The 17,672-nt window shown below is 58.5% G+C and overlaps 1 protein-coding gene across 1 annotated transcript in view; it reads right to left on the minus strand.

The window, feature by feature from the left end:
* Window positions 1-17,672, minus strand: part of LOC140402871 (NT-3 growth factor receptor-like) — a 247,128-nt gene that overhangs the window by 163,467 nt on the left and 65,989 nt on the right. The window contains exons 7-9 of the mRNA XM_072490496.1: window positions 12,224-12,350; window positions 1,611-1,937; window positions 62-226 (exon numbers count right to left, since the gene is read on the minus strand). Coding sequence (XP_072346597.1) covers window positions 62-226; window positions 1,611-1,937; window positions 12,224-12,350 — 619 coding nt within the window. The remainder of the gene's footprint in view (window positions 1-61; window positions 227-1,610; window positions 1,938-12,223; window positions 12,351-17,672) is intronic.

Raw genomic sequence — 17,672 nt, forward strand, 5'->3', positions numbered from 1 at the left:
AGAGGAGTGGGGGGGGGGGGGTGGGGAGAATGGGACTGATTGGATAGATCTGTCAATGGGCCAGCAGAGACGTAAGGGGTCGGATGGCCTCCGATGGTCACATGGGGCAGGGCCGAGCTGGGGATTCCCTCCGTGCTTTCCCGTGAGGAGGGCGCCCCCAGGTCCCTCACCCCGTAGGGAGGCTCCTCGTCCATCGCCGCCGTGTTCTTCAGTGTGCTGCTCTGCACTAGAGGGAAAAGGAGAGGTCAGAACCGGCCCTCGGTAACGGCGAAGCCTTCGTAAAGCCCCCCCCGCCCCCCCCCTCCCCAGTGCGCGCCACATCCCCCCCGTCCCCCCCACGGCTCCCTCGCAAACGCGTCAGCTCTCCCTCAGGTACGGTTTCTGCTGCCTGTGCCCTCGAGTGTCAGCCCGATGCTGCCAACTCACTCGATCGCACCCAGTGGCTCCTGCTCCTGGTCCACTCCTGGGAATGCAGGCCCAAGGAGTGGAGGGATGCTGGTCAGCATCAGTGATCCCATAATTCCACTCCTCCCTCCCAGAATCCTCCACTCCTCCTCACCCAAATACACACATGGACCTGGGCTGAGGCCCAAACCTAGACATGGGCCTGTGCTAAGGCCCAAATACACACACCGGACTGTGCTGAGGCCCAAATCCACACATGGGACTGTGCTGAGGCCCAAATCCACACATGGGACTGTGCTGAGGCCCAAACCCACACATGGGATTGTCCTAAGGCCCAAACCCTGACATGGGCCTGTCCTAAGGCCCAAACCCAAACTTGGACCTGTGCTAAGGCCCAAATCCACACATGGGACTATGCTAAGGCTCAAATACACACATGGGACTGTGCTAAGGCCCAAATAGACAGATGGGCCTGTGCTAAGGCCCAAATGCACACATGGGACTGTGCTAAGGACCAAACCAGATATATGGGCCTGTGCTAAGGCCCAAACCCACACATGGGACTGTGCTGAGGCCCAACCCCACACATGGGCCTGTGCTAAGGCCCAAACCCACACATGGGAGTGTGTTGAGGCCCAACCCCACACATGGGCCTGTGCTAAGGCCCAAATCCACACATGGGCCTGTGCTAAGGCCCAAATGAACACATGGGACTGTTCTAAGGACCAAACCAGATATATGGGCCTGTGCTAAGGCCCAAACCCACACATGGGACTGTGCTAAGGCCCAAACCCACACATGGGAGTGTGTTGAGGCCCAACCCCACACATGGGCCTGTGCTAAGGCCCAAATCCACACATGGGCCTGTGCTAAGGCCCAAATGAACACATGGGACTGTTCTAAGGACCAAACCAGATATATGGGCCTGTGCTAAGGCCCAAACCCACACATGGGACTGTGCTGAGGCCCAACCCCACACATGGGCCTGTGCTAAGGCCCAAATCCACACATGGGTCTGTGCGAAGGCTCCAGCCACACACCTGAGCCTGGTGCAGAGGGTAGAATGGGGCGGTAAGGGGGATTTCAGGAAGGCCCCTCGCGAGCAGCCCGAGGGCCAGGAAGAGTAGAGGTTAGCCTCCAGCCCCCACGAGGCAGAACGGGGGGTGGGGGGCCTCCGTTGGCTGGGTGGACAGGCCCTCACTGACCTGACTTGGTGGGCTCGGTCAGGCAGATGTCCAGCGGGCCCTCCATGAAGTGGCCCCTGGCCGTGCGCCGGTCGCCGCCCAGCGCGTTCTCCACCACCAGCGTGTAGTTGCCGTTGTTGCAATGGGTGGGGCTCGCCAGCTCCCGGCAGCCGTGGATCTCGTTGGGCTCCTCGTCGTAGATGACGGTCCAGCTGATGCGGTTGTCGGGCAGCTCGGCGGAGTCGTAGATCCAGCGGGTGCTGGGCCGCGGATTCCCCCGCACCACGAAGGAGAAGCACCAGTTGTGGCGGTTCACGGCGTCCAGGAGGCTGAGGATCTCGGCCTTGTCTGTGCGGGATTGGACAAGGAGAGGGTCAGCTGTCAGTGTGGGGGGGGGGGGGGGGCTGGGGTCAGTGTGGGTGGGGTGAGCGGGGGGGCTGGGGGGGGCTGGAATCAGTGTGGGGGGGGGTGGGGGGGTCAGCTGTCAGTGTGGGGGGGGGGGCTGCTGGGGGGGGGGCTGCTGGGGGGGTCAGCTGTCAGTGTGGTGGGGGGCTGGGGGGGTCAGCTGTCAGTGTGGGGGGGGGGCTGGGGTCAGTGTGGGTGGGGTGAGCGGGGGGCCTGCGGGGGGGGGGGGTCAGTGCGGGGGGGCTGGGAGAGTGAGGAGGGAGTGGGATTTGGAGGGGGAGAGTGAGGAGGGAGTGGGGTTTGGAGGGGGAGAGTGAGGAGGGAGTTGGATTTGGAGGGGGAGAGTGAGGAGGGAGTGGGGTTTGGAGGGGGAGAGTGAGGAGGGAGTGGGATTTGGAGGGGGAGAGTGAGGAGGGAGTTGGATTTGGAGGGGGAGAGTGAGGAGGGAGTGGGGTTTGGAGGGGGAGAGTGAGGAGGGAGTTGGATTTGGAGGGGGAGAGTGAGGAGGGAGTGGGATTTGGAGGGAGAGGGGGAGGAGGGAGGGGGATTTGGAGGGGGAGAGTGAGGAGGGAGTGGGACTTGGAGGGGAGGGTGAGGAGGGAGTGAAATTTGGAGGGGAGGGTGAGGAGGGAGTGAGATTTGGAGGGAGAGGGGGAGGAGGGAGTGGGATTTGGAGGGGAGGGTGAGGAGGGAGTTGGATTTGGAGGGGAGGGTGAGGAGGGAGTGAGATTTGGAATGGGAGAGTGAGGAGGAGTGGGAATTGGAGGGGGAGAGTGAGGAGGGAGTGAAATTTGGAGGGGAGGGTGAGGAGGGAGTGAGATTTGGAGGGGGAGAGTGAGGAGGGGGTGGGATTTGGAGGGGGAGAGTGAGGAGGGAGTGGGACTTGGAGGGGAGGGTGAGGAGGGAGTGGGATTTGGAGGGGAGGGTGAGGAGGGAGTGAGATTTGGAGGGGAGGGTGAGGAGGGAGTGGGATTTGGAGGGGAGAGTGAGGAGGGAGTGAGACTTGGAGGGGGAGAGTGAGGAGGGAATGAGATTTGGAGGGGGAGAGTGAGGAGGGAGTGGGATTTGGAGGGGAGGGTAAGGAGGGAGTTGGATTTGGAGGGGAGGGTGAGGAGGGAGTGAGATTTGGAGTGGGAGAGTGAGGAGGAGTGGGATTTGGAGGGGGAGAGTGAGGAGGGAGTGAAATTTGGAGGGGAGGGTGAGGAGGGAGTGAGATTTGGAGGGGGAGAGTGAGGAGGGAGTGGGATTTGCAGGGGGAGAGTGAGGAGGGAGTGGGATTTGGAGGGGGAGAGTGAGGAGGGAGTGGAATTTGGAGTGGAGGGTGAGGAGGGAGTGGGATTTGGAGGATAGGGTGAGGAGGGAGTAGGATTTGGAGGGGGGTGAGGAGGGAGTGGGGTTTGGAGGGGGAGAGTGAGGAGGGAGTGGGATTTGGAGGGGGAGAGTGAGGAGGGAGTGGAATTTGGAGGGGAGGATGAGGAGGGAGTGAGATTTGGAGGGGGAGCATGAGGAGGGAGTGGGATTTGGAGGGGAGGGTGAGGAGGGAGTGGGATTTGGAGGGGGACGGTGAGGAGGGAGTGAGATTTGGAGGGGGAGAGTGAGGAGGGAGTGGGATATGGAGGGGGAGAGTGAGGAGGGAGTGGATGTTGGAGGGGAGGGTGAGGAGGGAGTGGGATTTGGAGGGGGAGAGTGAGGAGGGAGTGGGATTTGGAGGGGGAGAGTGAGGAGGGAGTGGGATTTGGAGGGGGAGAGTGAGGAGGGAGTGGGATTTGGAGGGGAGGGTGAGGAGGGAGTGAGATTTGGAGGGGGAGAGTGAGGAGGGAGTGGGATTTGGAGCGGAGAGTGAGGAGGGAGTGGAATTTGGAGGGGAGGGTGAGGAGGGAGTGAGATTTGGAGGGGGAGAGTGAGGAGGGAGTGGGATTTGGAGGGGGAGAGTGAGGAAGGAGTGGGATTTGCAGGGGAGGGTAAGGAGGGAGTGAGATTTGGAGGGGGAGAGTGAGGAGGGAGTGGGATCTGGAGGGGGAGTGTGAGGAGGGAGTTGATTTTGGAGGGGGAGAGTGAGGAGGGAGTGGGGTTTGGAGGAGGAGAGTGAGGAGGGAGTGGGATTTGCAGGGGAGGGTGAGGAGGGAGTGGGATTTGGAGGGAGAGGGGGAGGAGGGAGTGGGATTTGGAGGGGAGGGTGAGGAGGGAGTTGGATTTGGAGGGGAGGGTGAGGAGGGAGTGAGATTTGGAGGCGGAGAGTGAGGAGGGAGTGGGATTTGGAGGGGGAGAGTGAGGAGGGAGTGAAATTTTGAGGGGAGGGTGAGGAGGGAGTGAGATTTGGAGGGGGAGAGTGAGGAGGGAGTGGGACTTGGAGGGGAGGGTGAGGAGGGAGTGGGATTTGGAGGGGAGAGTGAGGAGGGAGTGGGATTTGGAGTGGGAGAGTAAGGAGGGAGTGGGATTTGGAGGGGAGAGTGAGGAGGGAGTGGGATTTGGAGGGGAGGGTGAGGAGGGAGTGGGATTTGGAGGGGAGAGTGAGGAGGGAGTGGGATTTGGAGGGGAGAGTGAGGAGGGAGAGGGATTTGGAGGGGAGGGTGAGGAGGGATTGAGATTTGGAGGGGGAGAGTGAGGAGGGAGTGGGATTTGGAGGGGAGAGTGAGGAGGGAGTGGAATTTGGAGGGGAGAGTGAGGAGGGAGAGGGATTTGGAGGGGAGGGTGAGGAGGGAGTGGGATTTGGAGGGGGAGAGTGAGGAGGGAGTGGGATTTGGAGGGGAGAGTGAGGAGGGAGTGGAATTTGGAGGGGAGGGTGAGGAGGGAGAGGGATTTGGAGGGGAGGGTGAGGAGGGAGTGGGATTTGGAGGGGGAGAGTGAGGAGGGAGTGGGATTTGGAGGGGAGAGTGAGGAGGGAGTGGAATTTGGAGGGGAGGGTGAGGAGGGAGTGAGATTTGGAGGGGGAGAGTGAGGAGGGAGTGGGGTTTGGAGGGAGAGAGTGAGGAGGGAGTGGGATTTGGAGGGGAGAGTGAGGAGGGAGTGGAATTTGGAGGGGAGGGTGAGGAGGGAGTGGGATTTGTAGGGGAGGGTGAGGAGGGTGTAGGATTTGGAGGGGGGGTGAGGAGGGAGTGGTGTTTGGAGGGGGAGAGTGAGGAGGGAGTGGGATTTGGAGGGGGAGAGTGAGGAGGGAGTGGAATTTGGAGGGGAGGGTGAGGAGGGAGTGAGATTTGGAGGGGGAGCGTGAGGAGGGAGTGGGATTTGGAGGGGAGAGTGAGGAGGGAGTGGGATTTGGAGGGGAGGGTGAGGAGGGAGTGGGATTTGGAGGGGGACGGTGAGGAGGAGGTGAGATTTGGAGGGGGAGAGTGAGGAGGGAGTGGGATATGGAAGGGGAGAGTGAGGAGGGAGTGGATTTTTGAGGGGAGGGTGTGGAGGGAGTGGGATTTGGAGGGGAAGAGAGAGGAGGGAGTGGGATTTGGAGGGGGAGAGTGAGGAGGGAGTGGGATTTGGAGGGGGAGAGTGTGGAGGGAGTGGGATTTGGAGGGGAGGGTGAGGAGGGAGTGAGATTTGGAGGGGGAGAGTGAGGAGGGAGTGGGATTTGGAGCAGAGAGTGAGGAGGGAGTGGAATTTGGAGGGGAGGGTGAGGAGGCAGTGAGATTTGGAGGGGGAGAGTGAGGAGGGAGTGGAATTTGGAGGGGGAGAGTGAGGAGGGAGTGGGATTTGGAGGGGAGGGTGAGGAGGGAGTGGGATTTGGAGGGGGACGGTGAGGAGGGAGTGAGATTTGGAGGGGGAGAGTGAGGAGGGAGTGGGATTTGGAGGGGGACGGTGAGGAGGGAGTGAGATTTGGAGGGGGAGAGTGAGGAGGGAGTGGGATATGGAGGGGGAGAGTGAGGAGGGAGTGGATGTTGGAGGGGAGGGTGAGGAGGGAGTGGGATTTGGAGGGGGAGAGTGAGGAGGGAGTGGGATTTGGAGGGGGAGAGTGAGGAGGAAGTGGGATTTGGAGGGGGAGAGTGAGGAGGGAGTGGGATTTGGAGGGGAGGGTGAGGAGGGAGTGAGATTTGGAGGGGGAGAGTGAGGAGGGAGTGGGATTTGGAGCGGAGAGTGAGGAGGGAGTGGAATTTGGAGGGGAGGGTGAGGAGGGAGTGAGATTTGGAGGGGGAGAGTGAGGAGGGAGTGGGATTTGGAGGGGGAGAGTGAGGAAGGAGTGGGATTTGCAGGGGAGGGTGAGGAGGGAGTGAGATTTGGAGGGGGAGAGTGAGGAGGGAGTGGGATCTGGAGGGGGAGTGTGAGGAGGGAGTTGATTTTGGAGGGGGAGAGTGAGGAGGGAGTGGGGTTTGGAGGAGGAGAGTGAGGAGGGAGTGGGATTTGGAGGGGAGGGTGAGGAGGGAGTGGGATTTGGAGGGAGAGGGGGAGGAGGGAGTGGGATTTGGAGGGGAGGGTGAGGAGGGAGTTGGATTTGGAGGGGAGGGTGAGGAGGGAGTGAGATTTGGAGGCGGAGAGTGAGGAGGGAGTGGGATTTGGAGGGGGAGAGTGAGGAGGGAGTGAAATTTTGAGGGGAGGGTGAGGAGGGAGTGAGATTTGGAGGGGGAGAGTGAGGAGGGAGTGGGACTTGGAGGGGAGGGTGAGGAGGGAGTGGGATTTGGAGGGGAGAGTGAGGAGGGAGTGGGATTTGGAGTGGGAGAGTAAGGAGGGAGTGGGATTTGGAGGGGAGAGTGAGGAGGGAGTGGGATTTGGAGGGGAGGGTGAGGAGGGAGTGGGATTTGGAGGGGAGAGTGAGGAGGGAGTGGGATTTGGAGGGGAGAGTGAGGAGGGAGAGGGATTTGGAGGGGAGGGTGAGGAGGGATTGAGATTTGTAGGGGGAGAGTGAGGAGGGAGTGGGATTTGGAGGGGAGAGTGAGGAGGGAGTGGAATTTGGAGGGGAGGGTGAGGAGGGAGTGAGATTTGGAGGGGGAGAGTGAGGAGGGAGTGGGGTTTGGAGGGAGAGAGTGAGGAGGGAGTGGGATTTGGAGGGGAGAGTGAGGAGGGAGTGGAATTTGGAGGGGAGGGTGAGGAGGGAGTGGGATTTGTAGGGGAGGGTGAGGAGGGTGTAGGATTTGGAGGGGGGGTGAGGAGGGAGTGGTGTTTGGAGGGGGAGAGTGAGGAGGGAGTGGGATTTGGAGGGGGAGAGTGAGGAGGGAGTGGAATTTGGAGGGGAGGGTGAGGAGGGAGTGAGATTTGGAGGGGGAGCGTGAGGAGGGAGTGGGATTTGGAGGGGAGAGTGAGGAGGGAGTGGGATTTGGAGGGGAGGGTGAGGAGGGAGTGGGATTTGGAGGGGGACGGTGAGGAGGAGGTGAGATTTGGAGGGGGAGAGTGAGGAGGGAGTGGGATATGGAAGGGGAGAGTGAGGAGGGAGTGGATTTTTGAGGGGAGGGTGTGGAGGGAGTGGGATTTGGAGGGGAAGAGTGAGGAGGGAGTGGGATTTGGAGGGGGAGAGTGAGGAGGGAGTGGGATTTGGAGGGGGAGAGTGTGGAGGGAGTGGGATTTGGAGGGGAGGGTGAGGAGGGAGTGAGATTTGGAGGGGGAGAGTGAGGAGGGAGTGGGATTTGGAGCAGAGAGTGAGGAGGGAGTGGAATTTGGAGGGGAGGGTGAGGAGGCAGTGAGATTTGGAGGGGGAGAGTGAGGAGGGAGTGGAATTTGGAGGGGGAGAGTGAGGAGGGAGTGGGATTTGGAGGGGAGGGTGAGGAGGGAGTGAGATTTGGAGGGGGAGAGTGAGGAGGGAGTGGGATTTGGAGGGGGAGAGTGAGGAGGGGGTTGATTTTGGAGGGGGAGAGTGAGGAGGGAGTGGGGTTTGGAGGGGGAGAGTGAGGAGGGAGTGGGATTTGGAGGGGGAGAGTGAGGAGGGAGTGGGATTTGGAGGGGAGGGTGAAGAGGGAGTGAGATTTGGAGGGGGAGAGTGAGGAGGGAGTGGAATTTGGAGGGGAGGGTGAGGAGGGAGTGAGATTTGGAGGGGGAGAGTGAGGAGGAAGTGGGATTTGGAGGGGGAGAGTGAGGAGGGAGTGGGATTTGGAGGGGAGGGTGAGGAGGGAGTGGGATTTGGAGGGGGACGGTGAGGAGGGAGTGAGATTTGGAGGGGGAGAGTGAGGAGGGAGTGGGATTTGGAGGGGGAGAGTGAGGAGGGAGTGGAATTTGGAGGGGAGGGTGAGGAGGGAGTGAGATTTGGAGGGGGAGAGTGAGGAGGGAGTGGGATTTGGAGGGGGAGAGTGAGGAGGGAGTGGGATTTGGAGGGGGAGAGTGAGGAGGGAGTGGGATTTGGAGGGGGAGAGTGAGGAGGGAGTGGGATTTGGAGGGGGAGAGTGAGGAGGGAGTGGGATTTGGAGGGGAGAGTGAGGAGGGAGTGGGATTTGGAGGGGAGGGTGAGGAAGGGGTGAGATTTGGAAAGTTACGAGAGAATCGATCATTGTGCGGTAGAGATAGAGAGACAGAGAAGTGATAGACAGAGTGAGAGAGCGATACAGGTAGAGGGACAGACTGGCGACGAGGTCCCGGAGCAGAAGGAGGGCCATTCTGCCCGTCGATTCCGCTCCGCCATTCGATGCAATCGAATCCTCACTTCCCCGCCTTATTCCCGTGACCCTCGATTCCCTCGCTGGGTAAAAATCTGTCTCTCGGCATTGGACATACTTAACCAGCCATCCCGGGGCGTCAGGAATTCCGCAGATTAACTCCCCTCCGAGAGACAAAATTCCTCCTCACCTCTGTCTCAAACGGGCGACCCCCTCACTCTGAGACCGTGCCCTCTGACCCTAGACCCTCCCTCAAGGGGGAACAGCCTCTCAGCATCTCAAACGCCCCTGGGAATCCGGGCCGGGATTCTCGCAGCCCCGGGGCCGGGCCGGAAAGGTCGGGGGGCAGCCTGTGGTGGTGGTGGGGGGGGTCCGACCCTAGGGGGGGGGGGGCCTCCGATGTGGCCTCGCCGGTGCCGGTCCCACTGCGCATGCGCGGATCGGTGCCGTTCCCACTGCGCATGCGCGGATCGGTGCTGTTCCCACTGCGCATGCGCGGATCGGTGCTGTTCCCACTGCGCACACGCGGATCGGTGCAAGTCAAACTGCGCATGCGCGGATCGGTGCCGGTCCCACTGCGCACACGCGGATCGGTGCTGTTCCCACTGCGCATGCGCGGATCGGTGCCGGTCCCACTGCGCACACGCGGATCGGTGCTGTTCCCACTGCGCATGCGCGGATCGGTGCTGTTCCCACTGCGCACACGCGGATCGGTGCTGTTCCCACTGCGCACACGCGGATCGGTGCTGTTCCCACTGCGCATGCGCGGATCGGTGCCGGTCCCACTGCGCACACGCGGATCGGTGCTGTTCCCACTGCGCATGCGCGGATCGGTGCTGTTCCCACTGCGCACACGCGGATCGGTGCTGTTCCCACTGCGCACACGCGGATCGGTGCTGTTCCCACTGCGCACACGCGGATCGGTGCTGTTCCCACTGCGCACACGCGGATCGGTGCTGTTCCCACTGCGCATGCGCGGATCGGTGCTGTTCCCACTGCGCACACGCGGATCGGTGCTGTTCCCACTGCGCACACGCGGATCGGTGCTGTTCCCACTGCGCATGCGCGGATCGGTGCTGTTCCCACTGCGCACACGCGGATCGGTGCTGTTCCCACTGCGCATGCGCGGATCGGTGCCGGTCCCACTGCGCATGCGCAGATCGGTGCTGTTCCCACTGCGCATGCGCGGATCGGTGCTGTTCCCACTGCGCACACGCGGATCGGTGCCGGTCCCACTGCGCATTGCGGCGCCGCTTACAATGGCGTGGACACTCTGCCACGGGATTGGAGTATCCCGCCCCCGATATGTCTCAATAAGGTCGCCTCTCATTCTTCTAACCTCCAATGAGGACAGGCCCAGACTACCCAGCCTCTCCTCATAAGAAAATCCCTCCGTACCCGGGATCAACCTTCCTTAGATAAGGGAATCAAAACCGTTCACAGAGAAACAGAGAGAGAGAGAGGGAGGGAGGGAGAGACAGTGAGAGAGACAGAGAGAGAGAGAGACAGAATGAGAGAGAGACAGGGTGAGAGAGAGAGACAGGGTGAGAGACAGGGTGAGAGACAGTGAGAGAGACAGGGTGAGAGAGAGAGACAGGGTGAGAGAGAGAGACAGGGTGAGAGAGAGAGACAGGGTGAGAGACAGGGTAAGAGACAGAGAGAGAGAGTGAGAGAGACAGAATCAGAGAGAGAGACAGGGTGAGAGACAGAGAGAGAGAGTGAGAGAGACAGAATGAGAGAGAGAGACAGGGTGAGAGAGAGAGAGAGAGAGTGAGAGAGACAGAATGAGAGAGAGAGACAGGGTGAGAGAGAGAGACAGGGTGAGAGAGAGAGACAGGGTGAGAGACAGGGTAAGAGACAGAGAGAGAGAGTGAGAGAGACAGAATCAGAGAGAGAGACAGGGTGAGAGACAGAGAGAGAGAGTGAGAGAGACAGAATGAGAGAGAGAGACAGGGTGAGAGAGAGAGAGAGAGAGTGAGAGAGACAGAATGAGAGAGAGACAGGGTGAGAGAGAGAGACAGGGTGAGAGACAGAGAGAGAGACAGTGAGAGAGACAGAATCAGAGAGAGAGACAGGGTGAGAGACAGGGTGAGAGACAGGGTGAGAGACAGGGTGAGAGACAGAGAGAGAGACAGTGAGAGAGACAGAATCAGAGAGAGAGACAGGGTGAGAGACAGGGTGAGAGACAGAGAGAGAGAGTGAGAGAGACAGAATCAGAGAGAGAGACAGGGTGAGAGACAGAGAGAGAGAGTGAGAGAGACAGAATGAGAGAGAGAGACAGAGTGAGAGAGGTAGAGAGAGAGACAGAGAGAGAGAGACAGGCAGAATGAGAGAGAGAGACAGGGTGAGAGACCGAGAGAGAGACCGAGAGAGAGACAGAGAGAGAGAGAGAGACAGAGAGAGAGAGAGACAGAGAGAGAGAGAGAGAGAGAGAGAGTGAGAGAGAGAGAGAGAGACAGACAGACAGAGACAGAGAGAGTGAGAGAGAGAGACAGAGAGAGGGACAGAGTGAAAGGGAGAGAGAGACAAAGAGAGAGAGACAGAGAGAGAGAGACAGAGAGAGAGAGAGACAGAGAGGGCGTGAGAGACAGAGGGAGAGAGAGACAGAGAGAGAGAGAGACAGAATGAGAGAGAGAGACAGGGTGAGAGACAGGGTGAGAGACAGAGAGAGAGACAGAGAGTGAGAGAGAGACAGAATGAGAGAGAGAGACAGGGAGAGAGACCGAGAGAGAGACCGAGAGAGACAGAGAGAGAGACAGTGAGAGAGAGAGAGACAGAGTGAGAGAGGTAGAGAGAGACACAGTGAGAGAGACAGTGAGAGAGACAGAGAGAGAGAGACAGAGTGAGAGAGAGAGACAGAATGAGAGAGAGAGACAGGGTGAGAGACAGGGTGAGAGACAGAGAGAGAGAGTGAGAGAGACAGAATCAGAGAGAGAGACAGGGTGAGAGACAGAGAGAGAGACAGAGAGAGAGACAGAGAGAGAGACAGTGAGAGAGACAGAGAGAGAGAGACAGAGTTAGAGAGGTAGAGAGAGAGACAGAGAGAGAGAGACAGACAGAATGAGAGAGAGAGACAGGGAGAGAGACCGAGAGAGAGACCGAGAGAGAGACAGAGAGAGAGACAGTGAGAGAGACAGAGAGAGAGAGAGACAGAGTGAGAGAGGTAGAGAGAGAGACAGTGAGAGAGACAGAGAGAAAGAGAGACAGAGAGAGTGAGAGAGAGACAGACAGACAGAGACAGAGAGAGTGAGAGAGAGAGACAGAGAGAGGGACAGAGTGAAAGGGAGAGAGAGACAAAGAGAGAGAGACAGAGAGAGAGAGACAGAGAGAGAGAGAGACACACAGGGAGAGACAGAGAGAGAGACAGAGAGAGAGACAGAGAGAGTGAGAGAGAGAGAGACAGACAGACAGAGACAGAGAGAGAGAGAGACACAGAGAGAGACAGAGGGAGAGACAGAGAGAGAGACAGAGAGAGACCGAGAGAGAGAGAGAGACAGAGAGAGAGAGAGACACAGGGAGAGACAGAGAGAGAGAGAGAGACAGAGAGAGAGACACAGGGAGAGACAGAGAGAGAGAGAGACAGAGAGAGAGAGAGAAACACAGGGAGAGACAGAGAGAGAGACAGAGAGAGAGTGAGAGAGAGCGAGAGAGTCACACAGATGGGTGAGGTACCAGGTGGCCCGAGTTTCAGTCAGGTCAGTATACAATGACACTCGAGCTTACACAGCACGGAGAGGGTGACGGAGACATCGACAGGTCCCACCAGATTCTCCGCCTGACAGGTGATGTTATTACCATTCTCCTCTGGGACTATGTGGAATAGAGTGAGAACCATCGCCTGCTCATGGAGCTGTAGGGGCAAATACAGGTTAAAGCAGTCAGTCCCAATATCACAGTGTGTACCCGATTATACCCCACTCCCGGGAACTGGGACAGTGTGTATACCCGATTATACCCCACTCCCGGGAACTGGGACTGTGTGTACCCGATTATACCCCACTCCCGGGAACTGGGACTGTGTGTACCCGATTATACCCCACTCCCGGGAACTGGGACACAGTGTGTACCCGATTATACCCCACTCCCGGGAACTGGGACACAGTGTGTATACCCGATTATACCCCACTCCCGGGAACTGGGACACTGTGTGTACCCGATTATACCCCACTCCCGGGAACTGGGACACAGTGTGTACCCGATTATACCCCACTCCCGGGAACTGGGACAGTGTGTGTACCCGATTATACCCCACTCCCGGGAACTGGGACTGTGTGTACCCGATTATACCCCACTCCCGGGAACTGGGGCACAGTGTGTGTACCCGATTATACCCCACTCCCGGGAACTGGGACACAGTGTGTACCTGATTATACCCCACTCCCGGGAACTGGGGCACAGTGTGTGTACCCGATTATACCCCACTCCCGGGAACTGGGACACAGTGTGTGTACCCGATTATACCCCACTCCCGGGAACTGGGACTGTGTGTACCCGATTATACCCCACTCCCGGGAACTGGGGCACAGTGTATACCCGATTATACCCCACTCCCGGGAACTGGGACTGTGTGTACCCGATTATACCCCACTCCCGGGAACTGGGACTGTGTGTACCCGATTATACCCCACTCCCGGGAACTGGGACTGTGTGTACCCGATTATACCCCACTCCCGGGAACTGGGACACAGTGTGTATACCCGATTATACCCCACTCCCGGGAACTGGGACTGTGTGTACCCGATTATACCCCACTCCCGGGAACTGGGACACAGTGTGTACCCGATTATACCCCACTCCCGGGAACTGGGACTGTGTGTACCCGATTATACCCCACTCCCGAGAACTGGGACACAGTGTGTATACCCGATTATACCCCACTCCCGGGAACTGGGACAGTGTGTGTACCCGATTATACCCCACTCCCGGGAACTGGGACAGTGTGTACCCGATTATACCCCACTCCCGAGAACTGGGACTGTGTGTACCCGATAATACCCCACTCCCGGGAACTGGGACACAGTGTGTACCCGATTATACCCCACTCCCGGGAACTGGGACACAGTGTGTACCCGATTATACCCCACTCCCGGGAACTGGGACAGTGTGTACCCGATTATACCCCACTCCCGAGAACTGGGACTGTGTGTACCCGATAATACCCCACTCCCGGGAACTGGGACACAGTGTGTGTACCCGATTATACCCCACTCCCGGGAACTGGGACACAGTGTGTATACCCGATTATACCCCACTCCCGGGAACTGGGACTGTGTGTACCCGATAATACCCCACTCCCGGGAACTGGGACACAGTGTGTGTACCCGATTATACCCCACTCCCGGGAACTGGGACAGTGTGTACCCGATTATACCCCACTCCCGGGAACTGGGACAGTGTGTACCCGATTATACCCCACTCCCGAGAACTGGGACTGTGTGTACCCGATAATACCCCACTCCTGGGAACTGGGACACAGTGTGTGTACCCGATTATACCCCACTCCCGGAAACTGGGACACAGTGTGTATACCCGATTATACCCCACTCCCGGGAACTGGGACTGTGTGTACCTGATAATACCCCACTCCCGGGAACTGGGACACAGTGTGTGTACCCGATTATACCCCACTCCCGGGAACTGGAACAGTGTGTACCCGATTATACCCCACTCCCGGGAACTGGGACAGTGTGTACCCGATTATACCCCACTCCCGAGAACTGGGACTGTGTGTACCCGATAATACCCCACTCCCGGGAACTGGGACACAGTGTGTGTACCCGATTATACCCCACTCCCGGGAACTGGGACACAGTGTGTATACCCGATTATACCCCACTCCCGGGAACTGGGACTGTGTGTACCCGATAATACCCCACTCCCGGGAACTGGGACACAGTGTGTGTACCCGATTATACCCCACTCCCGGGAACTGGGACAGTGTGTACCCGATTATACCCCACTCCCGGGAACTGGGACAGTGTGTACCCGATTATACCCCACTCCCGAGAACTGGGACTGTGTGTACCCGATAATACCCCACTCCTGGGAACTGGGACACAGTGTGTGTACCCGATTATACCCCACTCCCGGAAACTGGGACACAGTGTGTATACCCGATTATACCCCACTCCCGGGAACTGGGGCACAGTGTGTACCCGATTATACCCCACTCCCGGGAACTGGGACTGTGTGTACCCGATTATACCCCACTCCCGGGAACTGGGACACAGTGTGTGTACCCGATTATACCCCACTCCCGGGAACTGGGACACAGTGTGTACCCGATTATACCCCACTCCCGGGAACTGGGACACAGTGTGTGTACCCGATTATACCCCACTCCCGGGAACTGGGGCACACTGTGTGTACCCGATTATACCCCACTCCCGGGAACTGGGACTGTGTGTACCCGATTATACCCCACTCCCGGGAACTGGGACACAGTGTGTACCCGATTATACCCCACTCCCGGGAACTGGGACACAGTGTGTGTACCCGATTATACCCCACTCCCGGGAACTGGGACAGTGTGTACCTGATTATACCCCACTCCCGAGAACTGGGACTGTGTGTACCCGATTATACCCCACTCCCGGGAACTGGGACACAGTGTGTATACCCGATTATACCCCACTCCCGGGAACTGGGACACAGTGTGTATACCCGATTATACCCCACTCCCGGGAACTGGGGCACAGTGTATACCCGATTATACCCCACTCCCGGGAACTGGGACTGTGTGTACCCGATAATACCCCACTCCCGGGAACTGGGACACAGTGTGTGTACCCGATTATACCCCACTCCCGGGAACTGGGACAGTGTGTACCCGATTATACCCCACTCCCGGGAACTGGGACAGTGTGTACCCGATTATACCCCACTCCCGAGAACTGGGACTGTGTGTACCCGATAATACCCCACTCCCGGGAACTGGGACACAGTGTGTCTACCCGATTATACCCCACTCCCGGGAACTGGGACACAGTGTGTATACCCGATTATACCCCACTCCCGGGAACTGGGACTGTGTGTACCCGATAATACCCCACTCCCGGGAACTGGGACACAGTGTGTGTACCCGATTATACCCCACTCCCGGGAACTGGGACACAGTGTGTACCCGATTATACCCCACTCCCGGGAACTGGGGCACAGTGTGTACCCGATTATACCCCACTCCCGGGAACTGGGACTGTGTGTACCCGATTATACCCCACTCCCGGGAACTGGGACACAGTGTGTGTACCCGATTATACCCCACTCCCGGGAACTGGGACACAGTGTGTACCCGATTATACCCCACTCCCGGGAACTGGGACACAGTGTGTGTACCCGATTATACCCCACTCCCGGGAACTGGGGCACAGTGTGTGTACCCGATTATACCCCACTCCCGGGAACTGGGACTGTGTGTACCCGATTATACCCCACTCCCGGGAACTGGGACACAGTGTGTACCCGATTATACCCCACTCCCGGGAACTGGGACACAGTGTGTGTACCCGATTATACCCCACTCCCGGGAACTGGGACTGTGTGTACCCGATTATACCCCACTCCCGGGAACTGGGACACAGTGTGTACCCGATTATACCCCACTCCCGGGAACTGGGACACAGTGTGTGTACCCGATTATACCCCACTCCCGGGAACTGGGACACAGTGTGTGTACCCGATTATACCCCACTCCCGGGAACTGGGACAGTGTGTACCTGATTATACCCCACTCCCGGGAACTGGGACTGTGTGTACCCGATTATACCCCACTCCCGGGAACTGGGACACAGTGTGTATACCCGATTATACCCCACTCCCGGGAACTGGGACTGTGTGTACCCGATTATACCCCACTCCCGGGAACTGGGACACAGTGTGTATACCCGATTATACCCCACTCCCGGGAACTGGGGCACAGTGTATACCCGATTATACCCCACTCCCGGGAACTGGGACAGTGTGTATACCCGATTATACCCCACTCCCGGGAACTGGGACACAGTGTGTGTACCCGATTATACCCCACTCCCGGGAACTGGGACACAGTGTGTACCCGATTATACCCCACTGCCGGGAACTGGGACACCGTGTGTGTACCCGATTATTCCCCACTTCCGGGAACTGGGACACAGTGTGTGTACCCGATTATACCCCACTCCCGGGAACTGGGACACAGTGTGTACCCGATTATACCCCACTCCCGGGAACTGGGACACAGTGTGTGTACCCGATTATACCCCACTCCCGGGAACTGGGACACAGTGTGTGTACCCGATTATACCCCACTCCCGGGAACTGGGACACAGTGTGTATACCCGATTATACCCCACTCCCGGGAACTGGGGCACAGTGTGTACCCGATTATACCCCACTCCCGGGAACTGGGACACAGTGTGTGTACCCGATTATACCCCACTCCCATGAACTGGGACACAGTGTGTATACACGATTATACCCCACTCCCGTGAACTGGGACAGTGTGTGTACCCGATTGTACCCCACCCCCGGGAACTGGGACACAGTGTGTACCCGATTATACCCCACTCCCGGGAACTGGGACACAGTGTGTACCCGATTTTTCCCCACTCCCGGGAACTGGGACTGTGTGTACCCGATTATACCCCACTCCCGGGAACTGGGACACAGTGTGTACCCGATTATACCCCACTCCCGGGAACTGGGACACAGTGTGTGTAACCGATTATACCCCACTCCCGGGAACTGGGACTGTGTGTACCCGATTATACCCCACTCCCGGGAACTGGGACACAGTGTGTGTACCCTATTATACCCCACTCCCAGGAACTGGGACTGTGTGTACCCGATTATACCCCACTCCCGGGAACTGGGACAGTGTGTACCTGATTATACCCCACTCCCGGGAACTGGGACTGTGTGTACCCGATTATACCCCACTCCCGGGAACTGGGACACAGTGTGTATACCCGATTATACCCCACTCCCGGGAACTGGGACTGTGTGTCCCCGATTATACCCCACTCCCGGGAACTGGGACACAGTGTGTATACCCGATTATACCCCACTCCCGGGAACTGGGGCACAGTGTATACCCGATTATACCCCACTCCCGGGAACTGGGACAGTGTGTATACCCGATTATACCCCACTCCCGGGAACTGGGACACAGTGTGTGTACCCGATTATACCCCAC

Source organism: Scyliorhinus torazame, chromosome 26 (genome assembly GCF_047496885.1).
Source record: "Scyliorhinus torazame isolate Kashiwa2021f chromosome 26, sScyTor2.1, whole genome shotgun sequence".
NCBI classification, from domain to species: Eukaryota; Metazoa; Chordata; class Chondrichthyes; order Carcharhiniformes; family Scyliorhinidae; genus Scyliorhinus; species Scyliorhinus torazame.